This window comes from Aplysia californica, unplaced genomic scaffold (genome assembly GCF_000002075.1).
Source record: "Aplysia californica isolate F4 #8 unplaced genomic scaffold, AplCal3.0 scaffold00533, whole genome shotgun sequence".
NCBI classification, from domain to species: Eukaryota; Metazoa; Mollusca; class Gastropoda; order Aplysiida; family Aplysiidae; genus Aplysia; species Aplysia californica.
In genome coordinates this window covers 111,113-131,694 of record NW_004797803.1, presented here as the reverse complement: position 1 = coordinate 131,694, position 20,582 = coordinate 111,113, and the positions used below count along the sequence as shown (strand labels likewise).

Genomic DNA, 20,582 nt, shown 5'->3' with positions numbered 1-20,582 from the left:
TCGCCCTTTTCTTTTTTTACATTTAAGTGAAAAGCATATTTTCAGGCATGACGTCATGGTGACCTAAATGTGGTTTCACAAAGAACGGAGAGCCCAGATGTGCATACTAGGTCACGTAAGTTCCAAATAGAGGGTAAAAGTTTACTTTTTTCCCCCTAAAAACGGAGCTGCCCTTCCACTTACCTGTCTGATAAGCTCATGGAAAACAATGTTGTAGATGTTCTGTTCCTTCTTGATCAGCTCCAGGAGGTTATGCATCTGGGAAACACAAATGATGATACACAAGGACGGCAAAGGTTTACTTTTAGTAAGAGTTTTACGGCACTTGTAACACAATAAGGTCATATAATAAGAGCCGAAGAATAGAGGCGTTACAAGAGAGTAACATACACAAAAAAAGAAGGAGGAGAGATAAGGACAATAGATGTTTGATAGGAAAGAAGGAGCAAACCTCACCAGAGCATCCGCCAGCCACCCACAAGAACACCAAAAGTTTAGCATTTAGTCCATGAGATCAGAAACAAAACGCAGTCAAACTATAGTATATAAGTGAGTGGTAGAAGTTTTACACCCTCATTGATATAATCTAGATTATTTAGGAAGCATGTGCTTCACCTTGCCTGTCAAAGCCAATGCCTGATGAGACAGGTGCAATGTTCCAGCAGACAGACAGAAATGTTTATTGCAAAAAAAATCCCTGACACTGACACGGGAATCGAATTTATGTCTTCTGCATGCAATGGCAAGGGGTCTACTGCTACATCACAGACGCCAGTATGACAATCTTCACCCCTAATGTTTTCTTCTTTTCTCGTACTAGATCCCTTTTTCTCAAAGGTCATGATCTTAGCATAGCAACAGGATGAGGTAATCTCAAGGATTTGTTTTAAAAATGTTATAATCTTTAAAAAGTATGTCATTCAGATAACCAGGTATTTATTTGTTACTCAGAAGGCCCTACATGTAAAAAAAATCTCACTGTGATATCTGCCAGATGTTTAAAAAAACCCAAAAACTTTTGAAAACAGGGAAAAAAGAAAATGGTGCAGATAAAACGAGATATATGTCTGATTGTTGGTTTGCTTGTATGTTATATGCTTGATCTGTTTGTTCATTTATTTATTTGTTTATTTGTTTGTCTTTTTGTTTGTCTGTTTTGACCTTGCATACTAGGTTCCTTTTTATCAAAAAGACTTTACTTACTACTGTGCAAACAAAAACAGCAACGAAACAATCAATTGTCAAAACATGCATAAGACAAAATTGTGCTTAAGTATTCTGACATATGATAGGTCCGTATCAGACACTGAACAGTGTAAAATGGCATAAGCATTGTGAATACTACAAGAGCATTTCAAAAGAAAGAAGCAATTGTTCTTTAATATATTACTGCATATAATTTTTAAATGTGACAAACAATGCTTTGTTGTGAGATGGTCTCAAAATATCTAGGCAAGTGCAGAAGCAGTATTTTACTTTACTTGTGACGTTTGGAAAAACAAAATACAGCAATAGAATTAAAAAAAAAACAACCAACAAAAGAATTTTCTGATTTCAAAATTTAAATCAAACAAAATTATTGTTGTATCCTTTGTTTCTACAAGTCTTAATGATGACATGACTGATAGCCTACAACAATTATAGGCTACTTATATTCAGTCACAAAAACTTTTTTACTTCTTCATTGTACTGACAATAAACTCAGAGCAGGTATGGCTCGACCATGACACAACCTAAAGAGCCTTCGGCTAAAGAGAAAAGTAACAGAAACTCTTTAAGGTTATTGATAGATCTAAATGTAGCATTGAGTTTACATATAAAGACAACCCTCCACTCCCCGTCCTTGATCTAAATGTATCATTGGATATAAACAAGCAGGAAATATATTAAATATGATCAAGCCTCACAACTAAAAACAATTTTTAAAATGAAGAATAAGGAAACTTTTCTTAAAAAGGATTCAATGGATCAGCCGCTTTTTTCTTTTGTTCCACAACACCTTGAAAATATTTCTTCATTAAAAAGTACTCAGAATTAGTTTGTGAATCATCTCATGCTCAATATAAAAACTAACATTTTATTTCTTTTGCAGCAAACTTCTTAACTTCGCCAAAGATAGTACATAACAAGATGGGCCACTTCTCTCTTTGAGCCAATTAAAAAAGTGTCCTCAAAATTTGGTGGCGCCCTCTTCACAAAAGCGCACTCTTTGCGAACAGAGTTACCCTACTTGAGTTTTTAAAAATCAAAGTGAAACTAGCAAGTTTTGGGATAAATTTCGGAAGAACTCTTTTTTAAAATGGTTACGCTGACAAAAAACCTCTTCCAGAGGAAAAGGTGATGGTTTTCTTCGTTTAATTTGACTTTAGAATGAAAGGCGAGAGGTCATTAAAATAAAAAAAACCCTAAAACTCCGCACTGAACGTAACCGAACTGCTGATGAACAGCAGTCGATCTGCGCACGCAAGGAGGTGCTATTCCTATCCTTCTTCTGGAAAAACGAAAGAGAGCTTTAAAACAGACTGCAGCGCCATCTGAAGCAAAGGGCATACTTCCTGCGGACACTTTTTTGGCTGAGTGGCCCATCTTGTTATTTACTATCTTTGGCTTGGCCTGCAGGAGGTCAACTCTCTTAGAACTATTCAAGGCCCAATAATATGTTTGTTTGTTTTAGTAGAGGTTTTACGGCGCTCGCAACTGCATAAGGTCATAATATGTGTGCATTGCAAGCAAGAACAATACATAAATACAAAAGTGGAAGAAACACATATCACAATGCGATGGTGGGCAATTTTTCAAAGTTAAAAACACTTAGTGTTGATGTAAGTGCTTCTCCCTGAAAGACCAAAGCATTCCCTGCCTTCCTTGCTGGAAGAGGATAACCCTCTAAAAATAATAGTAGCTTAAAGAGTGAAAGTCCTCAAGCAGAGGAACAGATGAAATGACAACAAACAATCTCTTATTCTGATAAAAACTTTTGAAAAGTTCACAAACGTCAATAAAAAAAAATAAAAAAATGGTGAGAACTTCCAAATGAATAAAGCTGTTGGTAAAAACATCATAGTTTCTATTTTCAACTTACTTTTTGTCTACAGCCAGGGGGGTACCATTATAAATGAAAATATTAATCTTAGCATCTGGTATAAACATAGTAACACATACATGGCACAAGGAAAATAGACATGACAGCAAAGAGGTCCAGAATATCCATTTAAATAAGAAGTCTTGTTTATCATTGTGGAAAAGCTTTATGAATTTGTTTTGACAAAGTCAAACTTACATGCTTTTCTAAAAGAAAGGTTGGCTCCTTTTTTGGTGCCTGTCTACACATCTGTCTACTTGTAAATCTCTCTCTCTCTCTCTTTCTCTCTCTCTCTCTCTCTCTCTCTCTCTCTCTCTTTCTCTGTCTGTGTCTCTCTCTCTCTGTCAGTGTCTCTTTTTTTCTATCTCTCTTTTCTTTCTTATATGAGAGAGCATATTTTAATGCTTCACAGCCGACTTAAATAGAAAAAAAAGATGGAAAGACACAGCAAGACACCATAATATAGTTTCAGGAGGGGTGGGTAGGGGTGGTCGGAGTGAAAAAAAAAGTAAGCCAGGGTAAAGAGAGACAAGCATGAAGCAACACTATATCACCCTCATTACTCATTTGCAGGGCAGTTTCTTTCTCAAACTTCATACTTTATTTGAGAATACAGGAAATATCATTCCTTAAAAACAGGTCATAGTGTCATGGGAAAGAGTGGGCAGATGGACCACCTCCCTGAAAACTTATTTTACATTGGGGGCTTAAAATTGTGTAATCAGACTACCAAAGACCACTTCAAACTAAAAATTAATTTCGTATTGATGTTTCAAACAATTTTATGAGTCGAGTTTTTACACCATTAAAGATAGGATGATGCTTTTGATCCTGCTTTACAATGTAGTAAAGAAACTAGTTTTAGAACATTTTGGAGTATGGCAGTCCATTCATGCTCAAAATCATTGATATCATCCTGGGAAAGAGCGATATGATTCAGGAGAAATACAAACAGATTATTTTTTCCCACATACACTTAAGCAGTTCAAGAGTACCTGTGTGGGTCCAGTGCCTGTGTCCGTGTCAAGGTCATTGACCCCTGCTTTGTCCAGCATGTTGTTCAAAGCAGTCTTCAATTGAATGACTTCATAGCGACTGGCTGGTTTCCTGTGGGGGGGAAAACAGAACTACCACTGTCAATTTAAAGTGATTGTTTTATGGATTCTGTTTCCTTGGTGAAATAAGCTTTGTTATTTAAAAAATAAGGTACCAACTGTCTACAAAATAACAAAACGAAAAAATCTTAAACTTTTTGGATTTCATGGAAATGTGTGCGTGGGAACTCCGATTTACAGATCATATTGTCTACTGCACTTTGCATCAAGTCTATTTTTATACAAAGTGTAATATGAAATGCACACATCAGACAAAACCCGGACCATTTCAGAAATCCAGATTTCCCTATTCATCCTCAAAATTGGTACCTCTGAAAAAAAAGAGAGGGGCATGGTAAAAGACGAAATATGGTCATGCTCAAGGATGTTTGGGCATGTCTGAACAGAACCACATATGCATACATATTTGTTATTACGTTATTAATACAATAAGGAAAAGTAACAATACTCACATGGAGGGAAAGGAAACCAAGTGTTTCTCATGATCCTCTGGTTTTGTGCTGTACTTGCTGTAAGAAGAACAAGAAAGTTATCATCCAGCTGAGCAACGAGGTTGGTGGTTTTTTACAATTATAATATATCACACTCAAGTCTAAAATAGTGCTCAGAAATATCAAGCCTTAATTTAAGATTTTGAACATTCCCACTTTTGCATCATTCTAATAATCAATTATTACCTGCAAATGAATGCCACTAGGTAAAAATAAGAATTACAATTCATTTGAACATCGCAATAAGTGATTTCAAAATGAGGAAGTCATTCAAGAATACAAAAGTAAAATTAATTACTATAAACCTTTCAACTGTAGGTTACCTATAAAAAGCATAACTCTCTGTCTATTCATCCAATAATTCTAACTAATACAACCATTAATGACAACGGAAATTTCTTATTTGATTTAACTGGAAGAAAAACAAGGTAAGAACATATCCTAAAACCAAAGACAGATGTCCCACCTTGCCGTATCTCATTCTCCAGTTTGCTTGACATTTTCATTGTTGCTTTTGTGACTTGAAATCTTTGCTCATCGACATGATAACCATCATTTAATGCAATGAAAAAGCAAGACAGATACACAGGAACAACAGAAGGAAGGAAAGTGCAGACGTAGGACTTCCCAGTGACACCATAAAACCACCCTGTGACTTGAAAAAAAAGAAAATCACAATAAGAGAGGGCTAAAAATTCAACAGACATCTGTCGAGTAAAAAGCTGACTTACTCTTCATGGTACTCAATACCAAGGACACCCTTGTTCTTGACGATATGGTACTCATCAGGAATGAGCGTGTCAGGGAGGTGGAGGGGCTGGAAATATAAAATATTAACAAAACAAGTTCCAGTGTCATAAATCACTTGCAGAAGGTATACAAAAGAGAGAACATTTTGGTGAGCTGTCTTGGGAAAGTATAGTACAGTGCAGGCTTAACATTCCATTCATTCAGTAATTCCCTTCCATGAGTTGCATTTTGCAGCTTTCACAACCCAAACAGATGGATGATAGAAAAATTCATGATAAAATAGTGGGTTTTTTTTCCGAGAATCTGAGAAGAGAAATTGGTGGGGAAACATGATTGACGATGCCTGTTTCAGATCAAGCACATGAAAAAGAAGACCAAAATGAAGTAAAAAGAGAAGACAATTTTTTAGCACACCGACCTTTTACAAACACTAAATTAGCGAGAGAGAATCGGAAAGGCGTAAATGAATTTTCCCACAATAAAAACAAGACCCCAAAATCTTACCTTTCCAATGGTCTGATCATCTCCCTTTCTTACTGCACTCTTGTCCAGGAGGTCAGGTTTTGCGGGGTGAACCATAGACTGAGGTACATCGTACAAGAAGGAAATGTCCCTGTGGAAACAAAAAAGTGACTTTTACATAATGCGCTTTTATATCCATAAGGAACAGCCTGCAGTTGCAGATTATCATGTTTTTTGGCTGACACTCCTGCCACCAACATCACTGCCTCTCCACCCCCCCCCCCTCCTTTCCAAACAAAAATCAAACAAGGTTGGTAGACCTGAGAGTTCATTCTTTTCAAATGCTGCTGCTGATGTTGTTGTATCTACATTTGTTGTGGACGTTGCATTTGTACCTTCAGTAAATTTTTGATGAGAGTACTTTGCCCAGTGCCATTTGGTAAATGCTTGGTGTAACAAAAAATAATTCCTCTTTTTTGGGTCGGGGGGGGGGGGGGGGGGGGGGGGGGGGAGGGGGGGGGAGAGAAAGAGTAGTTGCAGGAGGTTTTACATACTAGGAATGCACATTCAGCTCTCTTGAAGGTGTGATGAGGAAGCAGGTTAATCATGGCTTACTAATGGATTTAATTAGTATTTAATTACCCTTTTTAACGGTTTAAGACAATTCAAGAGGTGAATAAATCAGGTTGGTATGATTCAAAAAGAAAAAAAATATTGATTGTCTTGGGCACAGATGGGCCATCTCCCAGGAAGCCTAATTTTAAAAAGATGCTAAATACTGTTTGATTAAACTATCATAAACCAATTCAACTGAAATTTCAAGTCACTATTTCATGAATTCTCCTAGGTTTAATTTTTATACCAACTATCGTGATGATATATTTGACACTGTTTTACAACAAAATAAAAAAATCAGGCTTTATAAAATTTTGGAGTTAGTCCATCTATACTCAATCCCATCAAGGTGTAAAGTGGAAAATATTTTCATACTTTCCAGCGCCGCAGGCACAAGGAGTGTTTTCCATCAAGTGCTTGAAGCGATCTCTCCGCTTGTGGCTCCATACGTTAGCTGGAGGGGGCCGGCTGATACCCTGTTCAGGAAACAACAACAGAAGCATGTGTTTTTTCAACAGTTTCTTTTACGAGAGACAGCAAACCAAAATCTTTTGGTTCAGAGAACTACTTTTGTTAAGACATTTTCAATGACAAATTTTCTGTCTGTATTGTCCTGAAAAAAAAAAAATACTGTCACAAATTGTAATATCTGTTCAGACTTTCAATTCTCATTCTGTCTGTGAAGTGAAGAGTTAAAGTGGGAAAAGTTATGAAAATTCCTTTCAATTCAAATGCTCCCTAGAACAAAATTCAAAACAAAATGCACTTTACATTTAAAACAGTGGATTTTTAAAGAAAGAATGGGAGAAATGTTTCTGGTTGTTGTTTTTTGTTGTTGTTTAAAAGCTGTAGCAATGACATCAGTGTCATTAGTTTCTGCACAAAAACAAATGAACACAAACATCATACTCACGGAAGTGGTGTTTAGATTCCTAACTCGTGACGGGGGACCCAACTTGTCTTTGGTGGCTGGAGGTTGAGTGAGGGCAAACAAAATGTCTTCAGGAATGAAGTCACTTTGTAGTGAGGTTGGCAAGGGCTTCGTCTTATCAACTGTGACGCTTGACCGAAGTTCAGGCAGGAAGGCTGAAAAGCACACAAATTATGTTCACATGCATGCATATAAAAACTGTTTTGTTTCAACTTTCATATTCTGATACAAATGAAAAAGAAAAAGAAAAGGGAAACATGACTGATGAACAGAAAAAAGTTTGTACACTGCAAGATGCAAATTCCTCTAATTGACACAGGGAAAAATAAAAACCTATTTATTAATGGTCCCAGTGAAGACGTCCATCTCATGCCCTATGAGGAACTCTTGAATGTAAGTGGTCTAATGAGTTTCCCGCAAGTAAACTTCAGCCCTCTATTCTGAACTTTCTTGTCCTAGTACACACATGCTGGGCTTCCACTTTTTGTGGGGCAGTATTTGGTTCATCTAGAAATTATACGCAAAAAACACTTTTGATATACAGTCTAACCTGCTCTAACAGCCACCTGTCCAAGACAATCACCTGTACACAAGACAACTTCCCACTCTCTCCAGTTGCATTTTTTTCCTACATTATAATAACACTGTTGTAGATGTCCGTCTGTCAAATCCAACCACTTTTTTTCAGGACTATTTCCACTTTAACAGAAAAATTAACTTTTCCTTTAGATTTTTTGTATTTTCCTTGCACTGTTATATACACGAGCAATAAATATAAATGCCCACTTTAAAAATAAAACCACCCAGTTTCAAAAGGGCATAAAGTGTAAAACCCATTCAAAATTTTAAGGTTTTTGTTCCTTTACACACCATATTTCTCCCTCCGAGACCTGACTTTGACAACACACTCTACAGAACACTACAGAAACTGCAGCAAACCTGCACTTATCACTACAGCGCATTGGACAGAAGGGTGAGAGCCCAGATGTTGCAGGATTGATAATAACAACAACATACACACCGTTTCTTCCTGGATCTGAAGGCAGCAAGGCTCCCCTCTCCTGCTGAGAGCCCTGCAATGACAGCTGCAGTTCACCTCCTGACTGCATGGTGCTCCTCTACCAGCCTCTGTTGCTGGAAGAAAGAAAAATAAGATGAACTTCAAGTGAACTGAAAATAAAAACTTAAAAATATAAAATGTGCAAGATACTTGAATCAAATTAAATAGTTTTCAGAAAAATTAGTCCTCTCCGCAGGTATGTATTTATCCACAGATTTCAGAGTAAGCAGATCATAAAACAGTGCTTGTAGTATGAAAACTACAACTTTTTTGGAGGTGTTTTGGATTCTAAAAGTAAAAGCCCATGACTGATCCGATATGACAGATTTTCAAAATTTTGTTTGTTTTGTTGTGATGGGCAGATAAATCTAGGCTATGAAAGTGTTTATTTCAAAGTCATCACAGTGACTTCAAAAGACACAGATGAAAAAATGTGCATACTTTTTAAAAAAAGTGTTTGAATTTTCCACTTATAGATAACAGATCTACTGAAATCAATTGATTGCACTAAAGAGGCACTGAACATGAATAATTTATGGCATTGGTCATAAGTTGTTGGTAACCTAGTGTCTCATTGCATTGAGCATTGGAACCCTGGTGTTTTTGCTAGTTGTTTCAAGAACATAAAATAAAAATTAAGATGTAGCCTAATTTGAGGTGTTGTGCTTTCGAGGCAATGATTCTCTTGCTCACGTAATACAGTGGAACTCGAATTCGATGAAAACTCTGATTCAACGAAAAGAGTTGGATTCCCCAGATTATACATCAATAAAAATAACTTGGATCCAATGAACACATACATGAATCAGCTCGGATTCAACGAAGCCACTTGCAGGGTGAACTGCTTTATGCGACCAATCAGCGGCCTCCTTTCATACCAACACACGCGTTGTTAGCACCCACCCATGTCTTAGCGTGTATCAGGGTCAGACAGGCTGCAAGCACACGTATAACATGTGACTGTGTGTGCAAGTGTCAGGGAGAATAGAGGGTGGGGGTACATGCTGTCCGGGTGTGGAACGTCAGTAGGGATACAAACGAGACACATCCGCCGTTGATCAATATTATAATGATAAGCTAATCTTGAAATAGATCTATGAAATGAATTGTGCACGGGACAGTGGAATCAACAGTTGCCCTATATGCTAGGCTCTACACAGCAACATTACTTATTAGGCAAACAGTATGTTATTTAGATGACTGATGACACAGGCGTACATTTGAACTAATTGGCCCTTTTGCACAGTGCTTGCTTGGTAGAGTTCAGTGTATTTTCCTGGAATTTTCCAGCATTTCTTGGGTATCAAAGAAACGAAAATGCTTTGAAACCAAACTACTTTTGGTAAGGAAAATCGAATACATAATTATACATTATTTGCTCGATGCCTGTAATTATCTACACCAAAACCTCAAGTTTGTTATAACGAACACTCGGATTCAACAAAACTGAAGGCCAGGCCCGACAACTTCGTTAAATCCGAGTTCCATTGTATCTAGATTTGGATCTAGTATTTTACACTGAAAAAACAAAGGAAAAAAAAGTCAAACAAAAAGAAGAGATGCGCTTATTGTTTTTAGAGTTCATAAAGCAGCATAATCTAAAAAAAACAAAAACATTAAAAGTCTCTAGATCTAGAATCTAGATCTAATCTAGATATACAATTTAGATCTAGATCTAGATCTAGATCTATATTTTCAGGATGTGAAATGTTGATTGAGTTTATGAATTTAAATTGGATAAATTATTGTAAACTCCCAACTTTCGCTCTCAAACTTAGTTAAAAGTTTTCCAGAAAAAAAGGCATTCTCTTTTGAGGGTAACTGAGAAAAAGTATAAAAAAATAGGGTAAGATTGAAGAATACCGGACCAGCGGACTGACTTTGCCTATGTCTCAACCTTAGGAATTCATAATTTTCCCGTTTTTAATATCTCTCAATGGAGAATCTCGGACCGGTAGATCTATTCATTAACATTTTGTCGGGGGGGGGGGGGGGGGGGGGGGGGGGGAGGAGACCCCCCTGAACCCCCCCTCCCCCCTCCTCCACCCCAACCACCCGCCCCGCCTACCCCACTTTCTCGTGCAATAATGTACGAGTGGTCCGGTATTCTTCAATCTTCCCAAAAATAGTGTTTCAAAGCATCACGACGTTAGGCCTAGATTCTATATATTAGATCTAGGGCCTAGTGTAATTAATTATTAGGGTCGTAATTATTATCAAATAAAAATGACAACAAAGCAGTCAATTTCCACCTAAAATCGGACTGTTTGGATTTACCCTCTAGTTTAGTCGATTATGATACGTCAGTCTGTATGGGCTGTTGAATTTAGCACCTCTTATAAGAAAAGAGGGTTGATATTATTTACTTACGAGAAAAAGCTTCTTTGAATATCAAGTTTAACCAGGGCACCCAGGTACGGCGACCATATTGGCATCAATCTGTCGCTATGGAGAAAGGAAGCGGAAATACAAAACCGAAAGTGGAAATAGAGAAAAACATGGCTGACAAGGAAGCGCATGGTTAAATATAAACTTTGTGCAATATTTCGTGTCTCTATCTCTTGATGCAACACAGTGTAGGCTAGTTTGCCATGGCTTCAAATGATGTACAGAAATATTTAGACGACTTTCCGTCTTTGGTTTTGGACAAGGAAAAACAGCGGGTGATGTTTTAGTGCCAGACTTCTAGATCAAGTCAAGTGCAGTATTAAAATTTGGTTGTTTGTATATTTGGCAGGTTAACGTTGTGGTGATCTTGTAGTTCCGTTCGTTAAAGTCCACGATCCATTTGTTTACATTCAGAGAAGAAATCCAGAAGTCTTGAAGACCAAATACTATTTGAATTAGGCTACACAAAGAGCAGGGATGCAACCTAACTGCAAAACATCAAATTAGGATAAAATTCAGTGGGGCATGCCCCCCTGAACCCCCCCACCTCCATATTTTTTTTTAGGGCAGGGGGGCAAGCCCCCCTGAAACCCCCCTGCTTGACTTTAGCGAACGAAACTACAAAATCGCCAACGTTGTTGGTGTGTCTGATGTCGGTACTGATTGTGGTAGGTGGAAGGCAACTAGATTCTAGCACTGGTTGTCTGCTGGAAAAATGCCGCCTGCGGTGATGTAGAATGTTGAACTCAATCAAATCTCTTAATTCGAAAGGAATGCTTTTCAGAAGTTCACCTCTACCTTAATCAGTACTTTAAAGTATTATAATTGAATTGAAGTGTCGCTTGTGATATTCCAGTGCTTTACTTTTGATTTTCAATTTGTCATCGGACACACCAACATTAATGATATTGTAGTTTAACTATACACGCATGTGGTTTAACTATGCACACCCACCTCCTGTAGCAATCCAACTTGCACTGACTGGTCACAACTCTCTGCTCTGCGCCTCGGCCGCTACTCACGCAGTCTTCAAAAGTCCGTGGCTCACGCCTCGGCCTGTCCTTGTTTTCTTCAATGTCAAATAGGTAGCCTACCGTACTCGACTACTTTCACGAGAATCACACAGCTAACCTCAAATATCTTTTTATTTTGTCTACTGTCGATCTTGTTCTGTCAACCTCTAGGCCTATATAAATGCTTCGGTCCAAATGCTTCTTCACTGTCTTCAGTATTTAGTTAGTGTTACGACTTTTTGCAAAGTTAATCAAAATGCCTTTGCTTCCTGGCATGAAGTTATATTTCTTACTACAGTGTGTATTATATTGTCATTGTCATCTTGAAATCATGAAACAGTGAACCTTCTGTAGATTTTAAGACCGCCACAGTTGTTACATTTTGTCTTTGTCTGTTGTTTTTTTGTTGTTTAATTTTTGCCTGTTTCAATAATTACAATACCATAATTCAGTACCCTTCTGACAGTCGTATGTCACTGTTTCGAAAATGCCCCTCGTATATACTATATATATATATATATACACACACACACATTAATTCAGACAATTTTTGTAGTAACTCATTTAGGTAATTTTTTTACTTCTCAATTCACAGATCAGATGCAGATTTACAAATCATGAGATGCCAGCAACTGTCAGTGCTCTTGAGAGTTATGTGAAGGGGAAAAAGTTCAGAAAGGCTTCAGAGCACCGTGCATACAACTACCAGCAGTATCAACCACACCTCATGCCTAGTACCAAGAAAAAACATTTGTGAGTTTTGTCTTTTCCTTAGTTTTTGAGTTTTACATTTACAGCACTTGTCTCATAGTCGTAGGAATTTTTTATCCTGTATGCAATGTTTAAAATTGTACTTTTTAACCTTTTGATCCCTGACTCGCTCAGCCCACTGTAGCTATCATGACTCCTTTGCCTGGCCCCGCAGAGATTCATGACCTCTATATTTGACGAAATCATTTTATTTTTCATGAAACTGCTCTCTCCACATCTTCCACATTAGCGCATACATCTTAATAAGACCTTAGCCGAAGTTGCGGTAGTACACATTGCTTTAAATTGGAATGGATGGCTGCGTCCAACAATGAAATGCTGTTTCGTTCACCTGTCTACCAATGATTTGGCGCTCTGGCGGTTCTATTATTTGTCACCAGTGTATCGGTGGCAAGGGGGTGGTCGGTGGTTTGCTCCTTCTTTCCTATTAAACATCTATTGTCTTTATCTCTCCTCCTACTTTTTGTGTATGTTACTCTCTTGTAGCACATCTCTATTCTTTTCGCACTTACTTATTATAACCTTGTTGTGTTCCAAGTGCTGTAAAACTCTTACGAAACTAAACTGGTGGCAATTAAGGACCCAGTGGGTTCATTAAAATTTCATTACATGTTTAGGTTCAACAATGTGACAGGTTTTTTGCCTTTTTCAATCTGCTGCTAGGGATCGATCAGGAGTTTCAGGTTACAGGTTCTCCTAGCACAGAACATACCAGCATGAACATTATATGTTTGAAATGATTTTCCCTGCCAGAATTATTTTAGATATCTACTGTCCCTTGTCTTTCGGGAAAGTTCATATCTGTGTTTGTGTGTTTCTTTTGTATCGAGTGATGTATACTTAAAATTTTTTATGCCCTCTTCGTCTTCTTTTTTCACATATTAATGTAAAGTATGACATCGAGTCAGGGCCTGTACAAGATATATATAAGTTCCCATGCCTGTCATATATATAATATATCAGTTCTATTTTCTATTCATAGATCCATCCCACTTTTTTAGAATTTAAGGTGTACACATGTACTAATCTTTCGCAAAAAGATTGCAAAATGCCTTTTGAAGTAGCATTTCATTTCATTGTAAAAGTGTATGTGTTTATTTACATAAAATTGAAAATGAAGGATTATCACCCTAAAATGTGTGATGTAAGCATTATATATATTTAATTCTCCTAGCCTTTTGCTAAAACAGTTATTTTTGAATTAAAGAATGACAGTAGTAAAGTACAGTCAAACCCTGTTATACCGCCTACCTTGGGATGAGCATGGACTTGGCGGTACAGCTGGGCTGGTGGTACAACAAGGTTTTCATGTCCTCTGTTAAATACATGTAGCACTGACTGCCCAAGGTCAGGGGAACTTATTTACCAATTGAACTAGATGAATTGATGAGTTATCTCCCTTATGTCTATCACTTAGTCTTGAGCGGGAGTCCTCACTAAATAAAAACCCGACAGGCATTCGCCAGCCTGTAAGATACTGGGTTGATATCTGGCGACGCCAGATATTTTGACAGGGGGTGGAGATGTCGAGGTTCCTTTAAAGTTTCCCCAGGTGACTTAAAAATGTAATTCCTACTATCTAAAAAGAGTATTGACCGAGGCCGCCGAAAAGAAGTCGCATTTTTGTTGTAATCAGCGCATCATATTTAGTCGCCTTCACGCGAGGAGCGGAATTTGATTCTGAATCACAAAGTTGTGTTTTTTTTAGTTATACTTTTCTGCATTATTCATTATATTGTGTTCGCTTGCGACACACTACATCACTGGAGATGTATCCATATTGCTTGAAATGTACAAATGAAGGTGGGGAGGTGGGATAGATGGGGAGGTAGCAAATCGGGGAAAAGCATTTGATGTAGACCTGGGCCTAACTTGTTGAGATTTTTGTGTGAAAGATTGTCAAGCAACCACTGAGGGGATGTGCTGTGTGTACTGTGTACTTCTTGCGGCCACTTTCCTGGCGATACAACGGGGTAAATTTTCTGTAGTTTAATAAGGGCCGTACAACTGAGACAGTTGGCAGATGGCAGTGTAAAGGCGCAAATACATTGTTTATATATATAGGGGATGCTTTTTGTACATTGGCAAAACCTGGCGGTAAGCGGAGGTGGCAGTACCATGAAGTTTGACTGTAATAAGCTTTCCATCATACTGTCTCAATAATCTTGTGCCATTCTTGCTGCTTGTTAGAATCATATTTATTTCACATCATCTAGGCATGAACTGTTTTGTAAGCTGACTCTCAGACACATTGGCCGAGCTCCCCAAGACGTTGAAAGGCATGTCAAAGGAAAAAAGTTCAAGAAGGCTCTTGCGAGATGTAAGTGCTATACTTTTGACGGTGAAAGTAACTTGGGTCACCCCTTTTGGAATTTATTTTGCTTAATATACACATCCAGGGACTCCACTTTCCACGTAGTCGTTGTGACATCCTACATATGTTATGCTTTTTATGAAAAAGAGGTACAAAATAACTTGCTTTCTGGATTAAAATTCTCCTCCCACACATACACATAAATTCAAAAACGCTTATGATTCTATTTTATGCACATCAGAGTTTTGGGCGTGCGTGTTATCAGAACAAAACATAAAACTTGTACCTTTTAGTATTGTGTGGCTATTGTCATTTTGTTTTGCATCACAATGAAATCTTCAGCTAAAGATGGGGGCGAATGGGAGACTTTACTTTTATCATTCACTTCTGTTGTTGATGTCTGTCTTTCACTTTTTTCCTGCTCTAAATGACTATTAATGTATTTATCTTTACTCAAGCAAAAAAGCTAATGAAAGTGGATTCCTTTCACTCTTTGTCAGTGATGTTATGCTCTAACCATGAAACTGGAGGACACTGGTTAACTTTTGGTTTTAAAATGATTGTCAAGATCAATATACGTGGATCTTCAATTTAAATTAGATAATAGAAGTCAACATGCAGTATAAGTAATATAAAAGTAAGCCTACTGAGGGTTAACTTTTATGTCTTCCCTCATCACAATCTTTTGTTTTGGAAAATTTTTGCGCAACGAAACATTTTCAAGAAATTAGTTCTTTTACATGATTTATAGTGCAACACCATTGATATGTGGTAATATATGATTATATCTGAATTCTTTACACATCCTTTCTGTATTTTGCCGCCTTAGGGGAGACGTGTCAAAAGACCGGTGAGAAGTTTGTTCCTCGGGCCGGTGGTCGGCAGCCGACTGGTGGCACGTCAGACAGCGACAGTGTCGGGGGCGGAGACAACTACTGGGACGATGATAACAGTGACAACGATGATAATGATGACATGAGTGATTTATATCCAGGTAGGTTCAGGAAAATAATATATATATTTGTATTTTAATCTGTCGGGCACAAATGAGCCCACTCCTAAAAGTTTCTAAACGCTGATCTTTTTTTGCAATGTCATAGAGTAGGGTCTCAATAAATGGTTTTCCATAAATAGAAATGCATGAAACATTCACCTGAAATTTGAGTTGAAGTGGTCATAAAAAAATTAATTAAACAGTTTTTAGCCTCCCTATAGTGGAAAAAAGATTTCTTTGGAGATTGCCCATTTGTGCCCAAAGTCATCATTTTTATAAACTTTTTTTTTACTGTTACAGTTTTTAATAATGCTACTTTCTAGAGTTTTTGAAATACTTCCCTTCTAAAGGATGGTTCCTCTGGTCCTTAATGTCAAATCCAATGTGCTGAACAGAACCCATAATGTGATGGTTGAATTTCTCATGTAGTACTGTGGTTCACTTTACTAATTGTATGAAATTAAGTTTTAAAGAAATTACATTATCAGCCCTCAGTGAACTACACAATGTTAATCTACTATTGCGGTTTTAGAAGCTGAGACCGAACATGTTTCGACATGTCTCTTATAAAGTATTTGCAATATTGATGTAGTTTATAGTCCTATGTGCTTGTCATGCTTAGCATTTATTTTCTATTTTAGCAGAGATCAAAGACATTTTAGTATTTTTAACACTTAAACTGAATGTGAAATTTCATGTAGGCCTACAGTATGGCAGTTATCTTGGTAGCTAACGGCCAATATATATATGTCTTAATCGATAAAAATACCCCCCCCCCCTCGGAACTTATTTGACCTTGTATGCTCGTCCTGGTTTCTACTATCAACGTGGCTACATTTGGGTTGCAATTACCTCATGATAACTTCTTTTAAGAATGGAGTTGAAATTTACTTAACCTTATACTTTATTGTCTTTGAGTATTTTACTTTCATATTTCCAAACATTTGTCTATGGTTCAGTGTACATGTATTTATTGTATATTAAAAATACGCTCTTTGTTTGTAGGATATTTTTTCACTGGTGTGTTGTTGATTTGTATTTTTATTTTCTAATTTCAGATGAAATTTTTAAGCAAGGCAAGGCTGGTGATGCTAATTCTGATGATGATGATGATGATGATGACATTGATGACTCACCTGGTACTGATGAGGATAATGGTCAGAATGATGATGCAACCCCTCCTAAGAGGCCAAAACAAAACACTAGCAAACAGAAAAAGACAAAGAAAGAAAAATTAAAGAATGTGGTGGAGGAGAACGAGGAAGGCGAAGAGGATTCGGATTACGACATGGATGTTTTAAATTCTGGCAAAAGGAATTCAGACTCTGAAGAGGTCGGAGTGTCTTCAGCATCAACTTCAGTTCCCAGCTCAACTCACAAATCAGAAAAAGCTAAGAGCAACAAGAGGCAGCATCCTAAGAAACCTTCAAATGTTGGGATTGTTCCCGGTGCCAAGAAAAAAAAAGTTTCGCTTTGAGAGAGGAGTCCATTATTAAAATCACATAAAACTACTGCCTTTGCTTATTCTGTATTTATTACGTTTTATCTTCAGTTGTGTTGAAATACAGTGGAATCTGCGGGACTGCTGGATTTCTTTAGGTTTAGCTGTTTTCAGTTTTTGTTGATAGATTACTCATAATATATAGCACTGAAAAATATTGGGGATTCTATTTTCTTTTGTTAACTGCTGTTTTCAGAGTTGCCATTTTCTATTTAAGCGTACTCCATTGTATATATATATATGATATCGTATTCAAAGACAAGATTGTTTCTAATAAAATAGGCAGTCTTCTGCACTTATGTCACTTTCTTTGGGGAGTTTGCTGTAAAAGTTCATTTGGACACCCACTCCACCATTCCCAAAAGAATTAGTTTTAGTAAGAGTTTTACGGCACTTGCAACGTAATATTAAGCCATATAGTGCTGAAGATTAGAGGTGTTACAAGAGAGTAACAAACTCAAAAAAGGAGGAGGAGAGATAAGGATGATAGATGTTTGATAGGAAAGAAGAAGCAAACCACACCAGAGCACCCGCCAACCACCCACCCAAGAGCATGTTTGCGCACAATGACACAGCTTCTGAAATGTGGCATCATCATATAGAGGGAACACAGAGTTAAAAGTATGCTTCACTTAAAAGATCATTTTTCGATCATTATTACTATTTATGGGGATTCGGGTGATTTAGGAGGGGTACGATGTTTACCTCTCATTCAATAGTTCCCGGGTTCGAATCTTGATAGCAATGAAACATTTTTTTTCTCAAAAGTTTTCTCCTTTTTCCTCCTTTCCGGTTCTCTTGTCCTGTTCTGTGACCTGCTTTCATATCCTCTTTCCCCCACCTCCGGCCTCATCTCCCCTTACTTTACTCTTGACTGACTCTTTCTACTGTTCTCCTGGTTCCTTTTTAACTGCTGTCTTTCAGCCACACCCCTGATCTTAGGCTGTCCCCGAGGTTTTATGCACCCTGCATAATTTAGCAAAATTTGATCATTTTTTGCATTATTTTGGATTATTTTCCTTTATCATTCTTTGTTAAAATCAACAGAATTGCATAATTTCACATTTTTGGGCTCAGTTTGCATAATTTCAGATTTTTTTTTGCATAAAACCGCGGGGACAGCTTAGGGAAGGTAAAATCTAACACCTAATCTTCTCGGATACGGGCGAAAAATCTCGGAGGTGGTGTGTGCAAGTTGTGCACGTTAAAGATCCCTTGGACTTGGAGGTCCTAAAATTGAAAAAAGAGTACAATGTAGGCATCGGGTGCCACCTGAGCGAAATTAAAAATTCCTACCAGAACTGAAAATACTCTAGTCTGTATAAAAACTTGCAGAGTACCTTCGAAATTGGAATGTGGCTTCCTGATAGCAAGGAGCCCTACAAAGTAGGGAAAATTGTCACAAACGGTTTAAAAAAAAAAAAAGATGCCCTGCAGGTTGAAGAATCAGCAGTCAACTACATTTGTACCTCTAAAACTCTAATAATAGGGGAACGCAAAGTAGAAGAAGATGATTATTACTATTATTACATCTCATTAGACACCAGCTATTTTATTTTTAGGGGGCTCTCTTGCCCTAGAGCTTAAGTTTCGCACGTTAAAGATCCCTTGGTGGTCTAAAATCGATAGGAGTAGGCTTCGGCAGCCGCCTGGGCAAAATTCAAAATTTCCTACCAACAGAAAATGTTTAAATTTAATGTGTCCTGTGCGCTCATTTGACCTTATGCAGTTGCGAGCGCCGTATTTCACCCCCCCCCCCCCCCCCCCCCAAAGAAAGCAATTTTAGTTTTCACCATTCTCGGTCAACCAACCATATCTCTCACTCTCAACCGTCTCATCTCGAAGATGGGCCTCAAAGCTTCCATCAATTTTTCTTTCTTTGCCTGTCTCTTTCAGAGTTGATCTCTTGTGGTCTGCCATGGGCATTACCTCAGCGCCACTTTTCAATAAATTTTGTATCGATAAGCTCGCTATACAAGAAGAGGCATATGTGGTGTAGTAGTTCAGTTAGGCACTTCGCCAATACATGCAGAAGTCATGAGTTCGCTTTCTGTGTGGGGGACCTTTTTATAGAGTACCTCGGTTTTTCTGCTTGGATGTTGTAATATCCTTTGCAGGTTGGGCTGGTCCTGACAGGCAGGGTCAAAGCCTAAACGATCTAAATATACAGTAGATTGTATCGCATGGGGGAGTAGAAACATATTTTACATTTGAAAAAAAAAATGGTACAAAACATTCGCTGCTTCTTGGTTTTTGTTTTTTTAGTAAGCGTTTTACGGCACTTGCAACACAATAAGGTTATATAAGTGCCTTAGATTAGAGGCGTTACAAGAGAGTAACAAACACAAAAAAGAAGGAGGAAAGATAAGGACGATAAATGTTTGATAGGAAAAAAGAAGCAAACCACACTTGAGCACCCGTCAACCACCCGCCTTCTTGGTTTACACATTGGCCCACATCACATCATATAAAACACTCATTTGTTAAATAAAGTTTCCAAAAATGAAAAAGTACAGGTTGTTGTACACATATCTCTTACGAGGGGTCAAACATTGCATGTTTCTGTCACTGGGCCTAGTCAGGCTGGGAGGAATTAACAATTTCATTTGATGGTCAAAAAGAAAACGTGAAATTTATTTTCAATTTCATGAGAGTTGCACGTCACACATGTTATAAGGGAGAATTTATTAATTTTTATCGATGAAGATAGTTATTGATTGGAAGGCTATGAGTTTTTAACAAGGCTATGACTCTTCTGTTCCAATACCGTGGGATGATGATATACTCAGCTGTTTCTTAGGACGGAATTGTCAGACAGAAAACATTATACTTGCGACAGACTTCTTCCTCTATGTTCTGCACAGAATGATCAACAGGCCTACTTTTTACTTCACTGAGAAATCCTCAAATAATTTAGTGCTTCCAACACTGAGCATATCCAAAACCCAAGGAAAATAATAGGTTTTAACATCAGTAGCCCATTTGACCAATTAGCAGTTGTATTAATTGCATGTCACATTTCTTTTGATAACTGCCATTTTCCAAGTGTATAAGTCTGTCGGAGAGAGAGAGAGAGGGGGGGGGGGTTAGAGAGA

At 37.7% G+C, this 20,582-nt stretch overlaps 2 protein-coding genes across 6 annotated transcripts in view; one reads left to right on the top strand and one right to left on the bottom strand.

Annotated features, from left to right (window-relative positions):
• Nucleotides 1-10,951, bottom strand: part of LOC101846376 (axonemal dynein light chain domain-containing protein 1) — a 44,345-nt gene extending 33,394 nt beyond the window's left edge. The window contains exons 1-9 of one of the 2 annotated variants that reach the window (XM_005106431.3): nt 10,877-10,951; nt 8,468-8,580; nt 7,429-7,601; nt 6,891-6,991; nt 5,943-6,051; nt 5,420-5,505; nt 4,650-4,706; nt 4,078-4,189; nt 184-258 (exon numbers count right to left, since the gene is read on the bottom strand). In XM_005106431.3, the coding sequence (XP_005106488.1) occupies nt 184-258; nt 4,078-4,189; nt 4,650-4,706; nt 5,420-5,505; nt 5,943-6,051; nt 6,891-6,991; nt 7,429-7,601; nt 8,468-8,555 (801 nt within the window). In that variant the 5' untranslated portion in view covers nt 8,556-8,580; nt 10,877-10,951. Of the gene's footprint in view, nt 1-183; nt 259-3,082; nt 3,090-4,077; nt 4,190-4,649; nt 4,707-5,419; nt 5,506-5,942; nt 6,052-6,890; nt 6,992-7,428; nt 7,602-8,467; nt 8,581-10,876 lie in introns of those variants that run through there. The other variant, XM_013087014.2, reaches the window with a different exon arrangement.
• A 33-nt stretch (nt 10,952-10,984) lies between these two features.
• On the top strand, nt 10,985-17,761 carry LOC101845870 (surfeit locus protein 2). Of its 4 annotated transcripts, none has more exons than XM_005106428.3 (5): nt 10,985-11,169; nt 12,503-12,660; nt 14,895-14,998; nt 15,822-15,986; nt 17,045-17,761. In XM_005106428.3, exons 1-5 carry the CDS (start codon nt 11,098-11,100, stop codon nt 17,461-17,463), a joined length of 918 nt encoding a protein of 305 aa, XP_005106485.1. In that variant the 5' UTR covers nt 10,985-11,097; the 3' UTR covers nt 17,464-17,761. The 4 variants fall into 4 exon arrangements, with proteins under 4 accessions (XP_005106485.1, XP_005106487.1, XP_005106486.1 ...); XM_005106430.3 differs by having other exon boundaries at nt 11,077-11,200; XM_005106429.3 differs by lacking the exon at nt 10,985-11,169 and adding an exon at nt 11,470-11,562.
• The last annotated feature ends 2,821 nt before the right edge of the window (nt 17,762-20,582 follow it).